The 17136-nt window shown below is 43.4% G+C and overlaps 1 protein-coding gene across 1 annotated transcript; it reads right to left on the bottom strand.

The window, feature by feature from the left end:
* Positions 1–3683: 3683 nt before the first annotated feature.
* Positions 3684–6849, bottom strand: IL36RN (interleukin 36 receptor antagonist). Its single transcript, XM_004388865.1, has 4 exons — positions 6821–6849; positions 5248–5333; positions 4129–4256; positions 3684–3908 (listed from the first exon to the last, which is right to left on the bottom strand). Exons 1-4 carry the CDS (start codon positions 6847–6849, stop codon positions 3684–3686), a joined length of 468 nt encoding a protein of 155 aa, XP_004388922.1.
* Between the last annotated feature and the right edge of the window lie 10287 nt (positions 6850–17136).

The following is a 17136-nucleotide window of genomic DNA, read 5'->3' as shown; positions in this document are numbered from 1 at the left end:
AGACTACTCTGCAGAATTTAGAGTTTCAATGTCCACCAACTTCTTCAGGATCTGCCCATATGCCCTCATTCCAATTTTCAGGATTCCATTCCTTTCTAATCAGTGCCCTCACTTAAACATCAGACCCCATGTAAGGCTGAGAATTTAATTGGTGTTGTAATTCCGTCACTTGTGAGATGATACTGGTTTTCAGCAATCTAGATTTGTGGCTACAAGACTTAAAGTTTTTGTGTGTTTTTTTTTTCAGGGCACACGTATAAGCTTTCAGGTCATTTATGTGGTGCTTGAGCTGGAAATTTGTAGTCCTGAACTCAACTTTTTATTTCTCTATTTTGTCCAACAAAATTAGAAGCAGACAGCCAATGTTATTATACTCATTAGTTTAACAAAAATATTCTAAGGTATCAAATACATGATCACCCAGAACCTTGTTTCTTATAAGTATTTTATTAGGAGTCACCTAAGGCCTAATGATCTACTCCAAAATATCAGCCATTGAAAATCCTATGGAGTACACTTCTGCTCTGATGCACATGGGTTCTCCATGAGTCAGAAGCAACTCGATGGCAACCAACAACAGCAATCCAATACTGATATTTTGCAAATCTCTATTGCCACATCACAGCGTGGACTACTAGTGCCCACTTTACTGCTGGAAATAGAGTCTTTCGCGCGTTTAAATCTAGTCAGATTCAAGACCCAGTTGAAGAAGCCCCAGAAACAATTCAGAAACTCATTCTTAAGATCCTGTTCCTCTGGTACCCCTGTCAGTACCAAAGTATATTAGTCAGGAGTCTCCGGAGAAACCAGCCATAAGACTTATCCATATCTCATTCCTGCTAAAGCCTTTTGAACCATATCATCCCACAAATAATGAAGCAATAATTTTAGTCTGGAGAGACCTTCGAGCATGATGTGGAATTTAAGCTGCTCCCTAAAGTGTTGATCTGTTTAGCTGGGTGGAGGAGAGGAAGATAATATTCTAGGATGGAGAAATAGTTTCCAGATTCTATACTCACTGAGTTTCAATTATTTGCCAAGCACTATACTAGGGGTTAGGAAACAAAATAATGCACCCTCGACATTGAGCTCATCCCAGGGGCCATGGACTCCGAGTCAACTTATACATTGTGGGAGGCTACCGTCAAGATGTGCATAAAGCATTATTAGAGAAGATGACCAGAGATCTCAACTCAAAAAAGAAGGCTCTTGGAGGGGGTGACATCTTAACAGCATCTTGAAAGATTAAAGATTTCTCTAGGCAGAGAAGATGTGTGAAGGGTTCAAAAGCAGAGGGAGCATCATGAGACTATGTCTGGGCATGTGGGAAAAGAGAAAATATGAACTGTGTATGCAGAAACACAGCTTGGAGCCTGTAACTTGTGCTCACTTCAGCCTTGAGAGGCCAGTGGTAGGAGTTGTGCTGCTTGATGCCCAGTGACTTAAGCTGCATCTAAGCTGAAGCTGCTAAGACCCACAGAGGCAGCCCCTTCTGGCCTGGCCACGTCCTTGACAGTCCCTCAGCAGATTTTGAATCTGCCTAGCTGGTCTTATTGGTGAATGTAGAGTACCTAAGGCTCAGATATGGGTCCCTCTACTAGAGCTTAGGTAGAGACTGTGGAGACACTGTCCCTGGCACATATGACTGAAGGTGCAAAGACAGTCAAGAAAGATTTAAGCTTCATGCAAACATAAAATACTCAACAAATTTAGTATGAGTAACTTTGAAAGAGAACACTTGGGGAAATAAAGAGACAGTTGTTCACTTTGGGAAGGAAAATAAAAATATTAGAGAAAATTTCAGTAATAAAAAAAAAATGCATCTATTGCCTTTTCACTGTGTATTAGTTATTTATTGTTGCATAACAAGTTACCCCAAAACTTAGCAGCTTAAAACAACAAACATTTATTATCTGACACAGTTTCTGAGAGTCAGGAATCTGGGAACAGCTTATCTAGTGATTCTGACTCAAAGCTTCTCCTGAAGTTGCAGACTCCTGGGCTGCCATCATCTGAAGCCTTTATTGGAGCTAGAGGATCTGCTTCCAAGCTCATTAATGTGGCTGTTGGCAGGAGGCTTCACATCTTCACCGCATGGCTCTCTCTATAGGTCTGCTCACAACATGGCAGCTGGTTTCCCCCAGAGTGAGTGATTCAAGAGGCAGACAGAGAGAGAGCCCAAGACAGAAACCACAGCATATTTTATAACCTAATTACAGAAGTGGCATGCCATCACTTCTGCCATATTCTATTGGTCACCCAGACAAACTCTGGTACAATGTGGGAGGTGACAAATCAGGTATGAATACCAAGAGACAGGAATCATTGACAGTCATCTTGGAAACTGACTCTCATACCTTGGAATCTCCAGGTCAAAATATAGGACTTTTTTTTTTCCTGTAAATTCCATACACATGAGACTCCAGCCATACTAACCCATCACATCCTCTTTCTCAGTCGCTTTGCTAAGATCTGTTTTCTGAACTCTGCTGCTGCAGATCAGAGCAGAAGAGCTCAATTCAATTTGAATTTCACTCTGGGAAAGTGGGAGGTGAGGCCAATCAGAAACATGATGTCCACTCTGCTTACCTCAGGATTAATTTATTTTTTATTATTGTTATACAAGTACTCTATCTTCATTGTAGAAAATACAGATAAATGAAAGAAAAATCGTCTATAATAACACCACCCCAACATTGCTAAAATTTAAATATACCCTTCCAGACTTTTCTTTATGTAGAAATCTATAGATAGGAGCTTTTCTTTTTTTAACTGAAATTTAATTAAATAATATGTTGTTACCTTATAACACGCTCTTCTCACGTAAGGTGACATGAGCATCTTTCCATGAGAATACAGACAAGCATCTGGGATTTTAATTGTACTTTGGGCTTCAAGAATGTATCTTCTGTCTTCTAAGCTGGAGCCATTTCCTCTGGCACCACCACCCTCTCATGCCCATGGCTAGAGGATAAAGTCCAGTATCTCCTTGGCAAAGATGGAAAAAGGATGTGATGGCAGCAGAATTAAAGGGAAGGGGCTGGACTGATGACCCACCCTCCGTCTCCTGCACAATGATGAATGACAGAACCTCTGTGGGGACCTGTTGGCAACAGGGCTCAACTATAGACAGGCTCGCTTATAGGGTTCTGGGCTCTGTGTATACCATTACAAAAAGCAACATTTGCCGTAGAGTCTCCTACTCATGGCCACCCTATGTGTGTCAGAATAGAACTGTGTTCATAGGGTTTTCAATGGCTGATTTTTTGGAAGTAGATCACCCATCGTTTCTTCCCAGGTGCCGCTAGGTAGACTCGAACCTCTAACTTTTCAGTTAGCAGCCAAGCACATTAACCATTTGCGCCACCCAGGGACTCCAAGTTACTATTAAGTATAAACAATTCCCACCATTCCCCCCACCCTGGCCCTTGGAGATTCTGTTGTGTTACTCCCGGTTCATCCCATGTGGTTTTCACAAGATTCCACAGCAGGGAAGGAAACTGTGGATGGAGCCCCAAATCTCAGGAGAATTTACCTAAACTAGGGAGCAGAGGTGGGAGCATGGCCCTATGCCCAGTCAGAGGTGGGGGCAGTGACAGCAGAGGGGGAGTGGTGGCCATGGGTCTCCTCCTCCAGCCCCTGCCCAAGCTGGCCTTGCCCAGGGAGTTGTGGGACACACTGCCCTAGTCACACGGCTGGAAGTAGAAGTCTGTAATGGGGGCATCCCAGCCGACATACTCAGGGAGCTTGGTGAGTCTCAGGGGCTGGTCTGCTTCAGGCACAGTGCAGATGAACCAGCCCGGGTAGGCAGCCGACTCGAAGCTGGAGGTGAGCCCCGTGTCCCTCCTGTAGAAGGTGAAACTCCTGGACTCTTCAGCACTGAGGTAGAGCTCCATGATGTTCACTGGCTATTGGCAGAGGGGCAACATAAGTGAGGGGCAGGGATAGTGGAGCAGAGCCGTGCAGAGGGACTGGGCAGTGTTCGAGAGGGGAGGCAGAGCTACAACTAACCAAATCCCGCAAGGCATTCTCTAGGGAGGCTCTTCAGCTGCAAGACATATGGCCTAAGTGGGCTCAGTGCCTGTTGATTTAGTCGCCAGATGGGGAGGATGTCCCGACAGGACTCACCTCTAGTTTCAGAGTTGGTTCTTTTCCCGTCCCACACGACAGGCACTGGCTCCCTCCTTGGATGCCCAGGATGACTGGCGAAAGCCTGGTGTCCAGCGACCGATTGGGGACAACACTAATCTCCTCACCTACAGGAAGGAGGCCGGATGTGGGGATCTTGGCTACCCTTGCCTCCCCTCTTCCCAGCCCTGAATTTTGGGGAGCAGGACCGGTGTGAGAAATCCTGTCCTAGGCTAGGCAGAACGAAAGTCTCGTAGCATCCATCCTGTTGTGTCAGGCCTGGGGAAGGGGATTTCTTGCCAGCTAGTCCAGAATGAACATAGAGGCCCACAAGCACACTGTAGCTGCTCCTAGTCCATCCCCTTGTTTAGGATAAAATCTTCCTCACCTTGCAGGCCCTGCTTAAGTCTTCTTTAACCCCCGACACCTTTTTAATGTACTACAGCTCTCTCCCCTCTTTTCTGCTCCTTGCCTTGTTCAGCCTCCCGTTACAATTGTTTGGACATCTTTCTGCCTTCCTGTGAGATTCCTGAGGCCAGAGGAGGGTCTCATCCATCGCTCTACCACCACTCCCCCCAGCTACACACAGCCTAGCATCAGTGTGCATCAGTGCCAGGTGAGAGTGTCATAGGTGAGCAGGGGTACCCCATTCTAGAAAGTAGTCACTGTCACAGTGTGGGGGGCAGAGTAAGCACAAGGCCAGGAGGTACCACCACTCTCTGTGTCCCAATATTCTGAGAAACCAAGAACCCTCAGAGGGTAGAGGGGAGCCAGGATGGAGGGGCAGAAACCCACCCCTATGTGTGTATAAGGACATAGAGAACCTGACTGCAGGCCTCAGCACTGGCTCCCTGGGAAATGGCTGCTCATGACCAAAGTCCGCCTACCCTGGATTGCCAAAACATTCCTCTGGGAAGATGCTCCCACCTCTGCACTGAAACCCGTGTCCTCACTTTCTTATTCTTGCTCAGAGCCTGCTTCGGTGATGCCAAGTCTAATGCATCAGGCCCGGGGCCCACAGCCCTGTGCTCATTTGCATGAGGATTCTAAGCCCTCTTCAGCCCCTCCCCTTAGAGTGTGCAGAGACCTAGGGCAGTAGGGTTGTTTTGTGCCACCAACCTTTAATGACCTTCCCAGCATGCAGCCCTCCGGCCAGAAGCTGGTTCTCATGCACGTAGAGCACCTTCAGTGACGCATCCTTCATTCTGAAACATCACAATTGGGTGAGACTGTTGTGGGGACTGGCACTCCCATTTCTGGGCTCCAGAGAGTCATCCAATCTCAGGCATTTTGTCTCTCTCTCCTCCCTCTCAGTCTTCTCTCCTAGCCCTGCTGGGATCGAACTTTACCAACAGGACCCATCCCACAGCCTCCCATCTGAGACTAGGGTTTGCTTCTTTATCCTATTCAGTCTTTTCTATACCAACCAATCACCTCGGTGTGTTATGTTGGAGAAGAAACTGGATCAAGAGTCAGAGACCTGGGTTCTCGTTGCAATTCTGCCACCTTTACTGAGTCACAACAGACGGGTCTCTTTCCCACTAAGTCTATAGGTTAGATAATGCCCAGGACTACCTCAGATTAAAACCTGATTCTTATAATTATACTGATGTCATCAAGACATAGAATTCCCTACTAAGTGAGGAATTTCTTCAGATTTAAAATCTTTCATTTTACTTTTCAAAAATTGTCCGTCTATGATCTCAGTTGATTTTCTAGTCTCTTGTGAGGTGAAAGATGTATCCTAAAGTGAGTTTCTCTGGATGTAATATAAAGGAGACAAAAAGCATGCTGTGTACAAATTGGTTCAATGTTCGGTTAAACACAGTTAAGCAAGTCTCTTTACTTCACAATGGCTCAAAGTCACTAATGTGCTGAAATGCACTATAGTTTTTAGTAACGAGCCACAGAAAACAGCATTTCCCACATTATATGACCAAGGAGCTTCATTGCAGAAGACATCTCATAGGACTCGGATTTCATAGAACACACTTTGGGAAATGCTATACTAGACTCAGAGGCCTGGTGGTGAAATGGTTAAGAGCTCAGGCTGCTAACCAAAAGGTCAGCAGTTTGAATTTACCAAGGTTTCCAGGAAACCCTATGGGGCAGTTCTACTCTGTTCTATAGGTTGCTATGACTTGGAATTGACTCGACGGCAATAGGTATACTAGACTCTGAGTTCAGTAAGAACAAGGACAAGTCTCATTCTCTGTTGTAAAATCCAGAGCATCGCAGAGTAACTGGCTCAGTACATGCTAGTGGACAGACAGATTGAGTGACTTGTTTTTTTTAACTGCAAAGGGAATCAAGGAGGCAGTGGCACAGAACATTTGGGCTGACATCAGTTCATCGAGGTGAGTGGCAATAGCAGCGTTCTAAGCCAGTTCTCCTGACTTCCAGATACATTCTCGTTACAGATAGCCTACGCTTCAGCTCTGGGCTGGGTGGTTCACTTGTACCTCCTCAGCATCAAGGAACTCCCAAGAAGTGGCCTACTTCAAGCTGAAGAAGGCAGAAAGGATGTCTCTAAGGCAGGGAGGTGTCACTTACAACTTTCCAGCTACCTGTACCAGCTGTGACAGCCACAACTCAGGACAACTGCAGCCCACTCCTGCCTCACAAGGCTGGATAACAGGTCTACCCAGACTCTCCCCGGAGGACACCACCACGTCAGAGGCTGAATACTCACCGGAAGCACAGCACCCTACTCAGGACCATCTTGAGCTTCACAGTGTATATGTAGATGCCTCTATTTTGAAATAAATAACAGAAAGCCTTAGGGCTGAGCTGCCAGGAGCTGAGTAGCAAGTAGGCTCGCGAGCCTCTGTGCACATAAGCAGCCTGCACACAGCGGGGGATTCTGGGTCTGGTATCAGGAGGCAGCCCAGTGCTGCTGAGAAAGAGGAAACAAAGCTCCCCAAAGGACACCTGAAATCTTCCTTTCTCCTGGCCAGAGTCTGTAATGTCAGCGGCTCCTCTGAGGATGTCTCAGCTCTTTTAAGTATGCATTAAGGAGGGGCCCTGAAACTGCCACAAACTGGGGAGGAGCAGGTCTTTCCAGAGTGATTTCACGCTGCCCTAAAGCCTCCAGAATCACCTGCTGCTCCTTATTTCTCTGAGGAGGGAAACTTTGGAGACAATCTCTTTACAGCAGTTCTGAAGAACTTCCATGGGACTTTCCAGCTCTCCTTGAGCACGCAGCTCCTGGGCCACCAGGTGCTTCCAGACCCAAGGGAGTCAGAACCAATAGCAGCCCAGGGTTTAAACAACTTTTAAAATGACCCCTTTTTCTCCCTCCTTCTTCCTCTCCTACCTTCCCTCCTTCCTGCCCTCTCTCTTTCACCCCTCCCTCCCTTTCTTCTTTACTTTCTTCCTTCTTTCCTTCCTCCCTTTGCCATGTCTATGGGAGATGCTGGAGGTGGAACTCTCCTGCCTAGAAGTTGTTTGGGCTACATATTCATTGTAGAAAAACCTGAAAATCCAGATTAGCTAAAAGAGAAACATGGAGATGTCTTCTGTGAGTGCATGATCAGAAAGCCAATGACAACACTTTTTTCTCTGCTTGTTATTGTTGCTGGTGCCATTGAGTCAGTTCCCACTTATAGTGGCCCTATGTACAACAGAACAAAACACTGTGCAATCCTGCATCATCCTCACAATCATTGCTATGCTTGAGCCCGTTGTTGCAGCCACATGTCAATCCATCTCGCTGAGGTCTTCCTCTCTTTCAATGACCCTCTACTTTACCAAGCATGATGTCCTTTTCTGGGATCTAGTCCCTCTGATAACATGTCCGAAGCATGTGAGACGAAGTCTCATCTCTCTTCTAAAGAGCATTCTGGCTCTACTTCTTCCAAGACAGACCTGTTCATTCTTCTGGCAGTACATGGTATGTTCAATAGTCTTCACCAACACCATAATTCAAAAGTATCAATTCTTCTTCGGTCTTCCTTATTCACTGTCCAGCTTTTGCATGCATATGAGGTGATTGAAAATACGATGGCTTGGGTCAGGTGCACCCTGTCAAAGTAACAGACTGCCAGAAGAACAAACAAATCTGTCTTGGAAGAAGTTCAACAAGAATTCTCATTAGAAGCAAAGATGACAAGACTTGGTCTCACATATTTTGGACTTGTTATCAGGAAGGGTCAGTCCCTGGAGAAGGACATTATGCTTGGTAAGGTAGAGAGTCACTGAAAGAGAGAAGACCCTCAACAAGATGGATTGACACAGTGACTGCAACAATGGGCTCAAGCATAACAACCATTGTGAGGTTGATGCAGGACCAGGCAGTGTTTTGTTCTGTTGTACATAGGGTTGCTATGAGTCAAAACTGACTCAATGACACCTAACAACAACAATGACAATACCTAATTGATGAAATAATATTTGATTGTAAAATAATTCTTGCAGTTTTAATACCTCCATGTACTCTCTGTAATGGATCCTAATTAACGGTAAGGATCTGTGTGTAAAGATCAATTTAATTATGTCTTGACTACCATTGAAAGCTATTTATTGTTAAAGATAAATTTTAAAGAAATAGTATTCAAACGTATAGGTTAAAAAGGATTTAAATTGTTCAAAAATTAATAAAATAAAATATCAAGTTGCTCAAAGGATATAAAATCATTCACATAACGCCATGACTGTGATAAGCACCTTTCAGCAAAATAAAATTAGTGTAGGAGTTACCTTACACAAAATTATTAAATCAACCATAAATTGATCACTGACACAGTTCCAAAAAAAATAAAACAAAAAACCTCCCAAAAGTGGTGACCTATAGGCAAAGTAGTTTTAAGTAAATAGGTTTTTGTTAGTAAGGTAATTATAGGAGAAGTGAATATTGTTTCACCTAAAAAAGCTAAAATGCCATCTCCTTCAGGCTGCCTTTCCTGATTCCCTGACCCCAGTGAATGCACTCATGTGCCCACAGGACACTACTGAGGAGTCTAATAAAGCATTTTCCACTTTCTGCCTAATAAAGGATGATGTCTGTACACAGCCAGAGATGGGGTGAGCTTGCTGAGGGCACCGGGATATCTCTGTAGGCTCTGTCTATTCCGCAATGTGCTTAAATGATGAATGGAAGGAGAGATGCTGAATGAGCTAAGGTGAAAGTTGGGAAATTAAAACAAATCTGTTAAGAAAAAGTCTCCAAACTTGAAAATAAAACAAAATGATGACTCCATAAGCCTTCAATGTCACTCACACTGGGACTTTGTCAAATAGGTCCCACCAACAATTATTTCATTCTCTAGGAAATGTACCTTTGTTTGATGCTACTGACTACTGATTAGGTCCCAGACTGTGAAGTTAGACGTGAACTAAGAGATAAATCGATGAATTGCAACTTATCTCTGATAGAAAAGACAGCCCCAAAGGATGCAGTTTTGTTGCCTTGTAATTTATTAAGCAGTTTTTTGGTCTAACTTAACCAACCTATTTCAGCATTTCTTTCCTGACGGATCATATAAACCTCTGTTCCCTGACCTGTCCTTTGAATCAGCCTTATCACCCTGCTGGTTCCCTCATCTATTAACAATAATAAATCTTTGAGATGTGGTCACTCTATGCTTGTATGAGAGTTTTAAACTTTCTGAAATCAAACTTTGGCACTACCTAAAGATGTTACTTTACCTCTAACTCATATACTATGTGTGGTGGTTTTAAAATATGTCCACAAATTCTTTGATACTCCATCCTTTAAGAAGTGGAGCTTAATTCCGTTCCCCTTGAGGGTGGCCGGACTTAGTAACTTGCCTCCAGTGAACGTTTTATATGGTGGAAGGGATGGTGTGTCACTTCTGAGCATAGATCATAAAAAGCATTGCAGCTTCCTCCCCGTGTTCTCTGGGGTCATTTGTTCCAGGGGAAGCCACCTGCCATGTTGTGAGGACACTCAAGCAGCCCTATGGAGAGAAACTGAGGCCTCCAGTGAGTTCACCTTGTGAGTGAGTCACCTCGGCAGATCCTCCAGTCCCAGTCAAGCCTTCAGATGACTGCAGCCCTGGCTGGCATCTCTGCTGCAACCTCATGAGAAACACTGAACTAGGCCACCCAGCTAAACCACTTAGATTTCTGATTCTCAGAACCTGTGGGAAATTAAAAAAAAAAAAATTGTTTTAAGCTGCTGAGTTTGGGGATAATTTATTACATAGCAATAGATAGCTTACACACCTTGTCTTCACAATCAGCAGTTTATATTCCTATTGTTTTCTGTCTCCAGTCTTCAGTGGTATCCTCCCTTCTCAGGAAACATCTCAATTCTTCATGGGGCTTGGTAAGTCCAGGGAAGTATACCAGAAGCTGTCCCGGCCTTCCGAAGGGCAATGTTCCCAATGGTGACTTCCCACTACCCTTGTGAGAGTTAGTGCCGCTGGAGGTGGGTCTGGCTTCTGCTCTTGCTGTAGAGATGAGACTTAATAATCCACGTACACACATATATTAATATGTAAGCACACAATCACAGTTTATTACAGTAAAACAGTGTTTATTAGGGAGATAAATCTAATCATCATTAAAGTAACCAATTTTCATTTGGTGTTCACTATGTCTCTGGAACTGCCTTTAGAGGTTTGTCTAAATTTTTTCTTTATTTATGCTCATAATTGCTCTATGTGGTAAATACTATTATTACCTTGATTTTTTGGATGTGGAAACTGAGGCATAGAAAAATTAATTAACTTCCTGATATCAGACTGGTAGTTAGTATTTGAACCAGTATTCAAACCTAGGAAACCTGAGTCTAAAACCATTGACCCCTCCGTCAATTCACAACACAGTAGGCAGAGTGATCCTTTTACTACCTAAGTCAGATCATGTCACTTCTCTGCTGTCCATGTCTCTGAGAGTGAGAGCCTAGTCCTCACCATGCCTCCATTTGTGTTGGATTGGACTTCCATTAACTCTTAGCCTAATCTTTTCCCTGCCCCATGCAGTATACTTGAGCCATGTGGACTGTTGCTCTTCCTTGAACTTATCAGGCATGCTCTCGGCTCCGGGCCTTTGCACTGGCTCTTCTCTTTGCCTGAAAAGCTCTTCTCCCAGATATCAGTATGACTCACTCCTTTGCCTCCTTTAAGTCTTTGCTAAAACATCAACTTCTCAGTGAGGCCTATACTCACCACCTTATTCTTCCCTCTTCTGCTTCCATATTGTCTTTACCCTGCTTCATTTCTTTCCACAGCACTCACCTCCTTTTAGTATACTGTGTAATTCACCCATGTATTATATTTATTAGTTATCACCCCTCCCCTTTCCAACCCTGCTAGAAGATAAGCTCACATAGGAGAGGTGTTTGCTGTCTATTTTGCTCAGTGGTATATCCCAAGCACTTAGGGTGGTGCATGGTACACAGTATGCCTTCAGTAAATACTTGTTGAACCAATGTTGAATGAATTGTATACCTCATCACATAAAAAAAGGCCAGAGAATTGTTTAACTTTTTGTTTGTGATTATTATTTTATTCTTCAGAGAGATTTGATGCTTTAGGTCCTTGTTCTCTTAATGTAGCAGTTAAGACAAGGAGTTGGTACCATCTGCTTTCATAAATAAAGTTTTATTGGAACAGTCATGCTCACTCATATTGTCTATGGCTGATTTGGAGCCCTGGTGGCACAGTGGTTAAGAGCTCGGCTGCTAACCAAAAGGTTGGCAGTTCGAATCCACCAGCCACTCCTTGGAAACCCTATGGAGCAATTCTACTCTGTTCTATAGGGTTGCTATGAGTCGGAATCGACTCAACAGCAATGGGTTTGGGTTTTTTTTTTTTATGACTGATATTGCACTACAATGGCAGAGTTGAATATTTGTGACAAAAATTGTATGATCTGAAAGCCTAAACTATTTACTACATGACCCTTTATAGAAAAAGTTTGCTGACCCCAGATTAAGACTGTCTTCATTCAAGTCCTCAATTTGCCACTTACTAGCCAGGAGCCTTTGGTGAAGTTATTTAAACTTTCTGTGTAATGGCGTTCTCATCTGTAAAATGAGGATAATAATAGTATTTACTTGGTGGGTAGTTGTTAGGATTAAATGAGTTAACATATTTAAAGTGTTTGGAATAGTGTCTGGCACATAAATACATGTCAGCTCTGTCATCAGCATTAGCAGGTGCAGCAGCAGCAGCAGCAGCAGCATTAGCTGTGTGGCCTTGGGAAATTTGCTGTATCTCTATGAGACTTACTTTCGTTTCCCTCTAGAGAGGAGAGTAATATACAACTCACTGGGTTGCCACGGGAGCCCTGGCGGCATAGTGGTTAAGAACTATGGCTGCTAAGCCAAAGGTCGGCAGCTGAATCCACCAGCCACTCCTTGGAAACCCTATGTGGTAGTTCTACTCTGTCTTATAGGGTCGATATGGGTTGGAATCGACTTGACGGCAACGGGTTTGGTTTGGGTTGCCATAAGGACTGGATGAGACAAAGGCTGAGAAGGAACAGGGTCAGCACGTAACACAAACCCAATATACCTGTTTTCTGCTCCCTCTGTTTTTCCCACCTCTCCTGCACTACTCCCCAGGTAGGTGTAGAGAATACTGAGAACCAGGCAGATGTCAAATTTACACTGACCTAAGTCTAAGGCTGATTAGAGACCAGACATGCCTTACATGTGCTAACGGGGGACTTTCCCGACCCAGAGAGGAGAAGGTATTGACTCAGTCAGGCTGTATTCCCACAATACGCTGTGATGTTTTCAAATTACTGGCAATAATGGATAACATTTGCTGCACACTCACTGTGTCAGGCACCATGTCAAAGTGGTGTAGGCATTGTCCTGTCTCCTTTCGGATCAGTCCTATTAGTTAAGTGTTATTCTTTTAAAAAAAATGTTTTTTGTTGTACTTTAGATGAAGGTTTACAGAGCAAACTCATTTCTCATTAAACAATACACATATTGTTTTGTGACATTGGTTACCAAACCCATGACATATCAACACTCTCTCCTTCTAGACCTTAGATTTCCCATTACCAGCTTTTCTGTCCCCTCCTGCCTTCTCATCCTTGCCCCTGGGCTCGTGTGCCCATTTAGTCCTGTTTTGTTTTATGGGCCTGTCTAATCTTTGGCAGGTGGGTGAACCTCAGAAGTGACTTCATTACTGAGCTATAAGAGTGTCTAGGGGCCATACTCTCATGGTTTCTTCAATCTCTGTCAGACCAGCAAGTCTGGTCTTTTTGTTTTTCCTTGAGTTAGAATTTTGTCCTACATTTTTCTCCAGCTGTATTCGGGCCCCTTTATTGTGATCCCTGTCCAGAGCAGTCAGTGGTGATAGCCGGGCACCATCTAGGTGTGCTGGACTTAGTCTGGTGGAAGTTGTGGTAGTTATGGTCCATTAGTCCTTTGGACTAGTCCTTCCCTTGCGTCTTTGGTTTTTTCATTCTCCCTTGTTCTAGATGAGGTGAGACCAGTGGAGTATCTTAGGTGGCTGCCCACAAGCTTTTATGACCCCAGACGCTACTCACCAAAGTAGAATGTAGAACATTTTCTTTATAAACTGTGTTATGTCAGTTGAGATACATGCTCCCTGAGACCATGGTTCCCACAGCCCTCAGCCCAGTTATTTGGTCCCTCAGGGCATTTGAATGTGTCTATGGAGCTTCCATGACCTTGCCTTGGAGTAAGTGCTATTCTTAATCTTATTTAATAGATGAGAAAAAATGAGGTTGAGAGGAGTTAAATAACTCACAAAAACTAGTAAGCTTATAGACCTCATATTAATACTCTGGTATTTTGATTCCATACTACTTCACCCCTACCCCCCACTGTGAAAAAATACACCATATCAAGCAATATAGAGTAGAAATGGAGGCTGGGGCATCTACCTGCCAGGAGTCTGTTAGCATAAAGAGCCAAGGGGGCTTCTTGAGAAGAAAATGTTGTTGTTAGGTGCCATTGAGTCAGTTCTGACCCATAGCAACCCCATGTATAACAGAATGAAACACTGCCCCATCCTGTGCCATCTTCACAATCGTTGTTATGCTTTAGCCAATTGTTGCAGCCACTGTGTCAATCCGTCTCTTTAAAGGTCTTCTGCTTTTTCACTAGCCCTCTGTTTTACTAAGCATGATGTCCTTCTCCGGGGACTGATCTCTCCTGATAATATGTCCAAAGTACGTGAGACACAGTCTCACCATCCTTGCCTCTAAGGAGCATTCTGAGAAGAAAATAGGCCCTCAGAAAATGCAACATAAACCAAGAATTGTTCAAGAGACAAAGAGCTCTACTGTGCAGAGTGTGGCACACACTGGGATGGACAGAATTCCTCTCTTAGTGGCTTTGGCACTCAAAACATCCATGAAGGCCCTGCCTGGAGTAGGAGAGGATGGTGGTGGTGCAGTCACACAGCCTCAAGGGAGCTGTGAACAGAAGGAGTGTCCAACTGTGGCCAAGAACTCCCACCCCAACCCAGCCATATCATATGGTCACCGTGGGGAACCACAGAGGAGAATACTGCCACTTGGCTCACAAGCACATTTGAGAAACACTTGAAACCTTGTGAAATCAAAAGGAGGTTTGTGGGCCAGGGTTCCACATCTTTATGATGACCCAGAGACATGTTGCCTGGTTGTCATTACTTGATCCCATGGCAGCCTCCAGGGTGGTGAGGCTAGGGAAGGGCCAGTTCCACAGGCCTGAAATCAGAAGAGTGTGACGCAAAAGGTGTGGCAACTCTCTGCTATGTGTTACACCCAGAGGCAGTTTTTCCTGACTGAGTCACCAAGGTTAGGACCAGATCCACTAGCAACCTCCTTACCTTAGATATCCTGGTGAGACCCTCCAGATCAGGTCCAGAAACATCCCTCAATGGTACCTCAGAGGCCTCCAGAAGCCTGAGGACTCACCTTCCACAGATTGTGTATTTTGGCCACTGTTAGACCACTGACACCAGCACAACCAGAGCTTGAGCCAAATTTTGGAACTGGACATGAGATAAGAAATAAGCCAAATATGGAAGGGAAAAGCTAAAGAGTCAGGAAGTGTGCTGGTCTGGCTCCATTCTCCATGGGCACTGGGGTATCCATTGTGTGTGGCTATGACCACACACAGGAGAGATGGTACTCTCAGGCAAGCTGGATTGGGCAGATCATGCATTACTTCCAAACACTCAAGGGGCCAATCCATGTACAGCCTTTCCTCTTCTTTTTCTGTTCTCTTTCCACAAAGGATTTGGGACAGCTCAGCCAGGCAATGAGCACTAGCAGCAGAACTAGACTGAGTCTACCCCAGAGGAGGCCCTAAGTCTTCCTTGGCTCTATCAGTGAAAGCTTGGCACTGAGGGGTTTGGATCATCCCCTTTCTTGAGCTCCTAAAGGACATGGACTATTTTCTTTTTTATTATTAATTTCAAATTTTTTATCATAAAGATAACAGAAGCTCAATGTTTGAAATTGAAAAATCCATATAGCAGGGTATCTGGCAATGAAAAATGCATTTTACTTCATTTTATTTAATTTTATAAAATAAACTACCACAGACAAGTTGCCAACCACTTCTGTTTTGTTATTTCCTTCCTTCTGGTGGCTGTGGTCATCTTTTGTTGTTCTCTTTCTATTTGTTCGAGTTGTATAGCTAAAGTTTTGATTTTGTCCCTTTCTTCTTTTTTGATGTGTGCATCTGTTGCTATAAATTGACCTCTGAGCACTGCTTTTGCTGTGTCCCAAAGGTTGTGGTATGATGTGTTTTCATTCTCATTTGATTCTAGGAATTTTTTTATTCCATCTTTGTTTTCTTCTATTACCCACTGGTTTTTAAGCAGGGTGTTATTCAGTTTCCATGTAATTGATTTTTTTTTTCCTTGCTGTTTCTGTTGTTAATTTCTACTTTGATGGTGTTGTGATCAGAGAAGATACTTTGTATTATCTCAATATTTTGGATTTTGTTCCAGGTTTCTTTGAGGCCTAAGATGTGGTCTATTTTGGAGAACGTTCCATGAGCGTTGGAAAAGAAAGTGTACTTTGCAGCTGTTGGGTAGAATGTTCTATATATGTCTATGAGGTCAAGTTGGCTGATTGTGGCCTTTAAAGCTTCTGTATCTTTGTTGAGTTTCTTTCTAAATATTCTGTCGTTTACCAAGAGCAGTGTTGAAGTCTCCAACTGCTATTGTGGAACTGTCAATTCCTCTTTTCAGAGCTCTTAGAGTTTGTTTTTTGTATTTTGGAGCCTTGTCATTGGGTGCATAGATATTTATTATGGTTATGTCTTCATGACGGCTCATCCATTTAATCATTATATAATGCCCTTCTTTGACTTTTATGGTGGATTTTGTTTTAAAGTCTATTTTATCTGAGATTAGTATTGCCACTCCTGCTCTTTTTTGTGGCTGTTTGCTTGATATATTTTTTCCATCCTTTGATTTTAAAAAACTTATGTCTTTGTTTCTATGGTGTGTCTCTTGTAGACAGCATATTGAAGGATCCTGTTTTGTTTTCTTTTTTTAATCCATTCTGTCACTCTGTCTCTTTATGGGTGCATTTAGGCCTTTTATGGAAACCCTGGTGGCATAGTAGTTAAGAGCTAAGGTTGTTAACCAGAAGGCCAGAAGTTTGAATCCACCAGGCGCTCCCTGGAAACCGTATGGGACAGTTCTACTTTGTCCTATAGGGTAGCTATGAGTCAGAATTGACTCGACGACAACAGTTTTTTTTTTTTTTTTTTTTTTTTGGTTTTAGGCCATTTATATTCAGTGTAATTATTGATAAGTGTGACTATTGCTGTCATTTGTAGTGCCTTTTTTGTAGTACTGACGTTTTCTTTGTTCCTCTTATTCTCCTGTGCTGAATTCCTTTTGTTTGTGGATTTTTTTTTTCATTCCTTTTGTTTTTATAGATTTTGTTTTTACTGAGACTTTATGTTTTTCTTCTTTATTTTGATGAGTAGGTTTGTTAACTTTCTTTGTGGTTACCTTGAAATTAACCTCTGTCTTCCTAAGTTTGAACCAGTCTTTTATTACTTGGTATTGCCTTGCCTCCCTCTCCATTTGAAAGTTCTATACCTAC

Source organism: Trichechus manatus, unplaced genomic scaffold (genome assembly GCF_000243295.1).
Source record: "Trichechus manatus latirostris isolate Lorelei unplaced genomic scaffold, TriManLat1.0 scaffold00219, whole genome shotgun sequence".
Taxonomy (NCBI): domain Eukaryota; kingdom Metazoa; phylum Chordata; class Mammalia; order Sirenia; family Trichechidae; genus Trichechus; species Trichechus manatus.
The sequence above is the reverse complement of the archived record's forward strand: the minus strand, read 5'-3'. Positions and strand labels throughout refer to the sequence as shown.

Coding starts and splice junctions, on each gene's coding strand:
- IL36RN (XM_004388865.1), bottom strand. CDS start 6,849: ATGGTCCTGAGTAGGGTGCTGTGCTTCCG. Junction 5,334..6,820: donor AGTAGGGTGCTGTGCTTCCG/GTGAGTATTCAG, acceptor GTGATGTTTCAG/AATGAAGGATGCGTCACTGA. Junction 4,257..5,247: donor TGCTGGGAAGGTCATTAAAG/GTTGGTGGCACA, acceptor TCCTTCCTGTAG/GTGAGGAGATTAGTGTTGTC.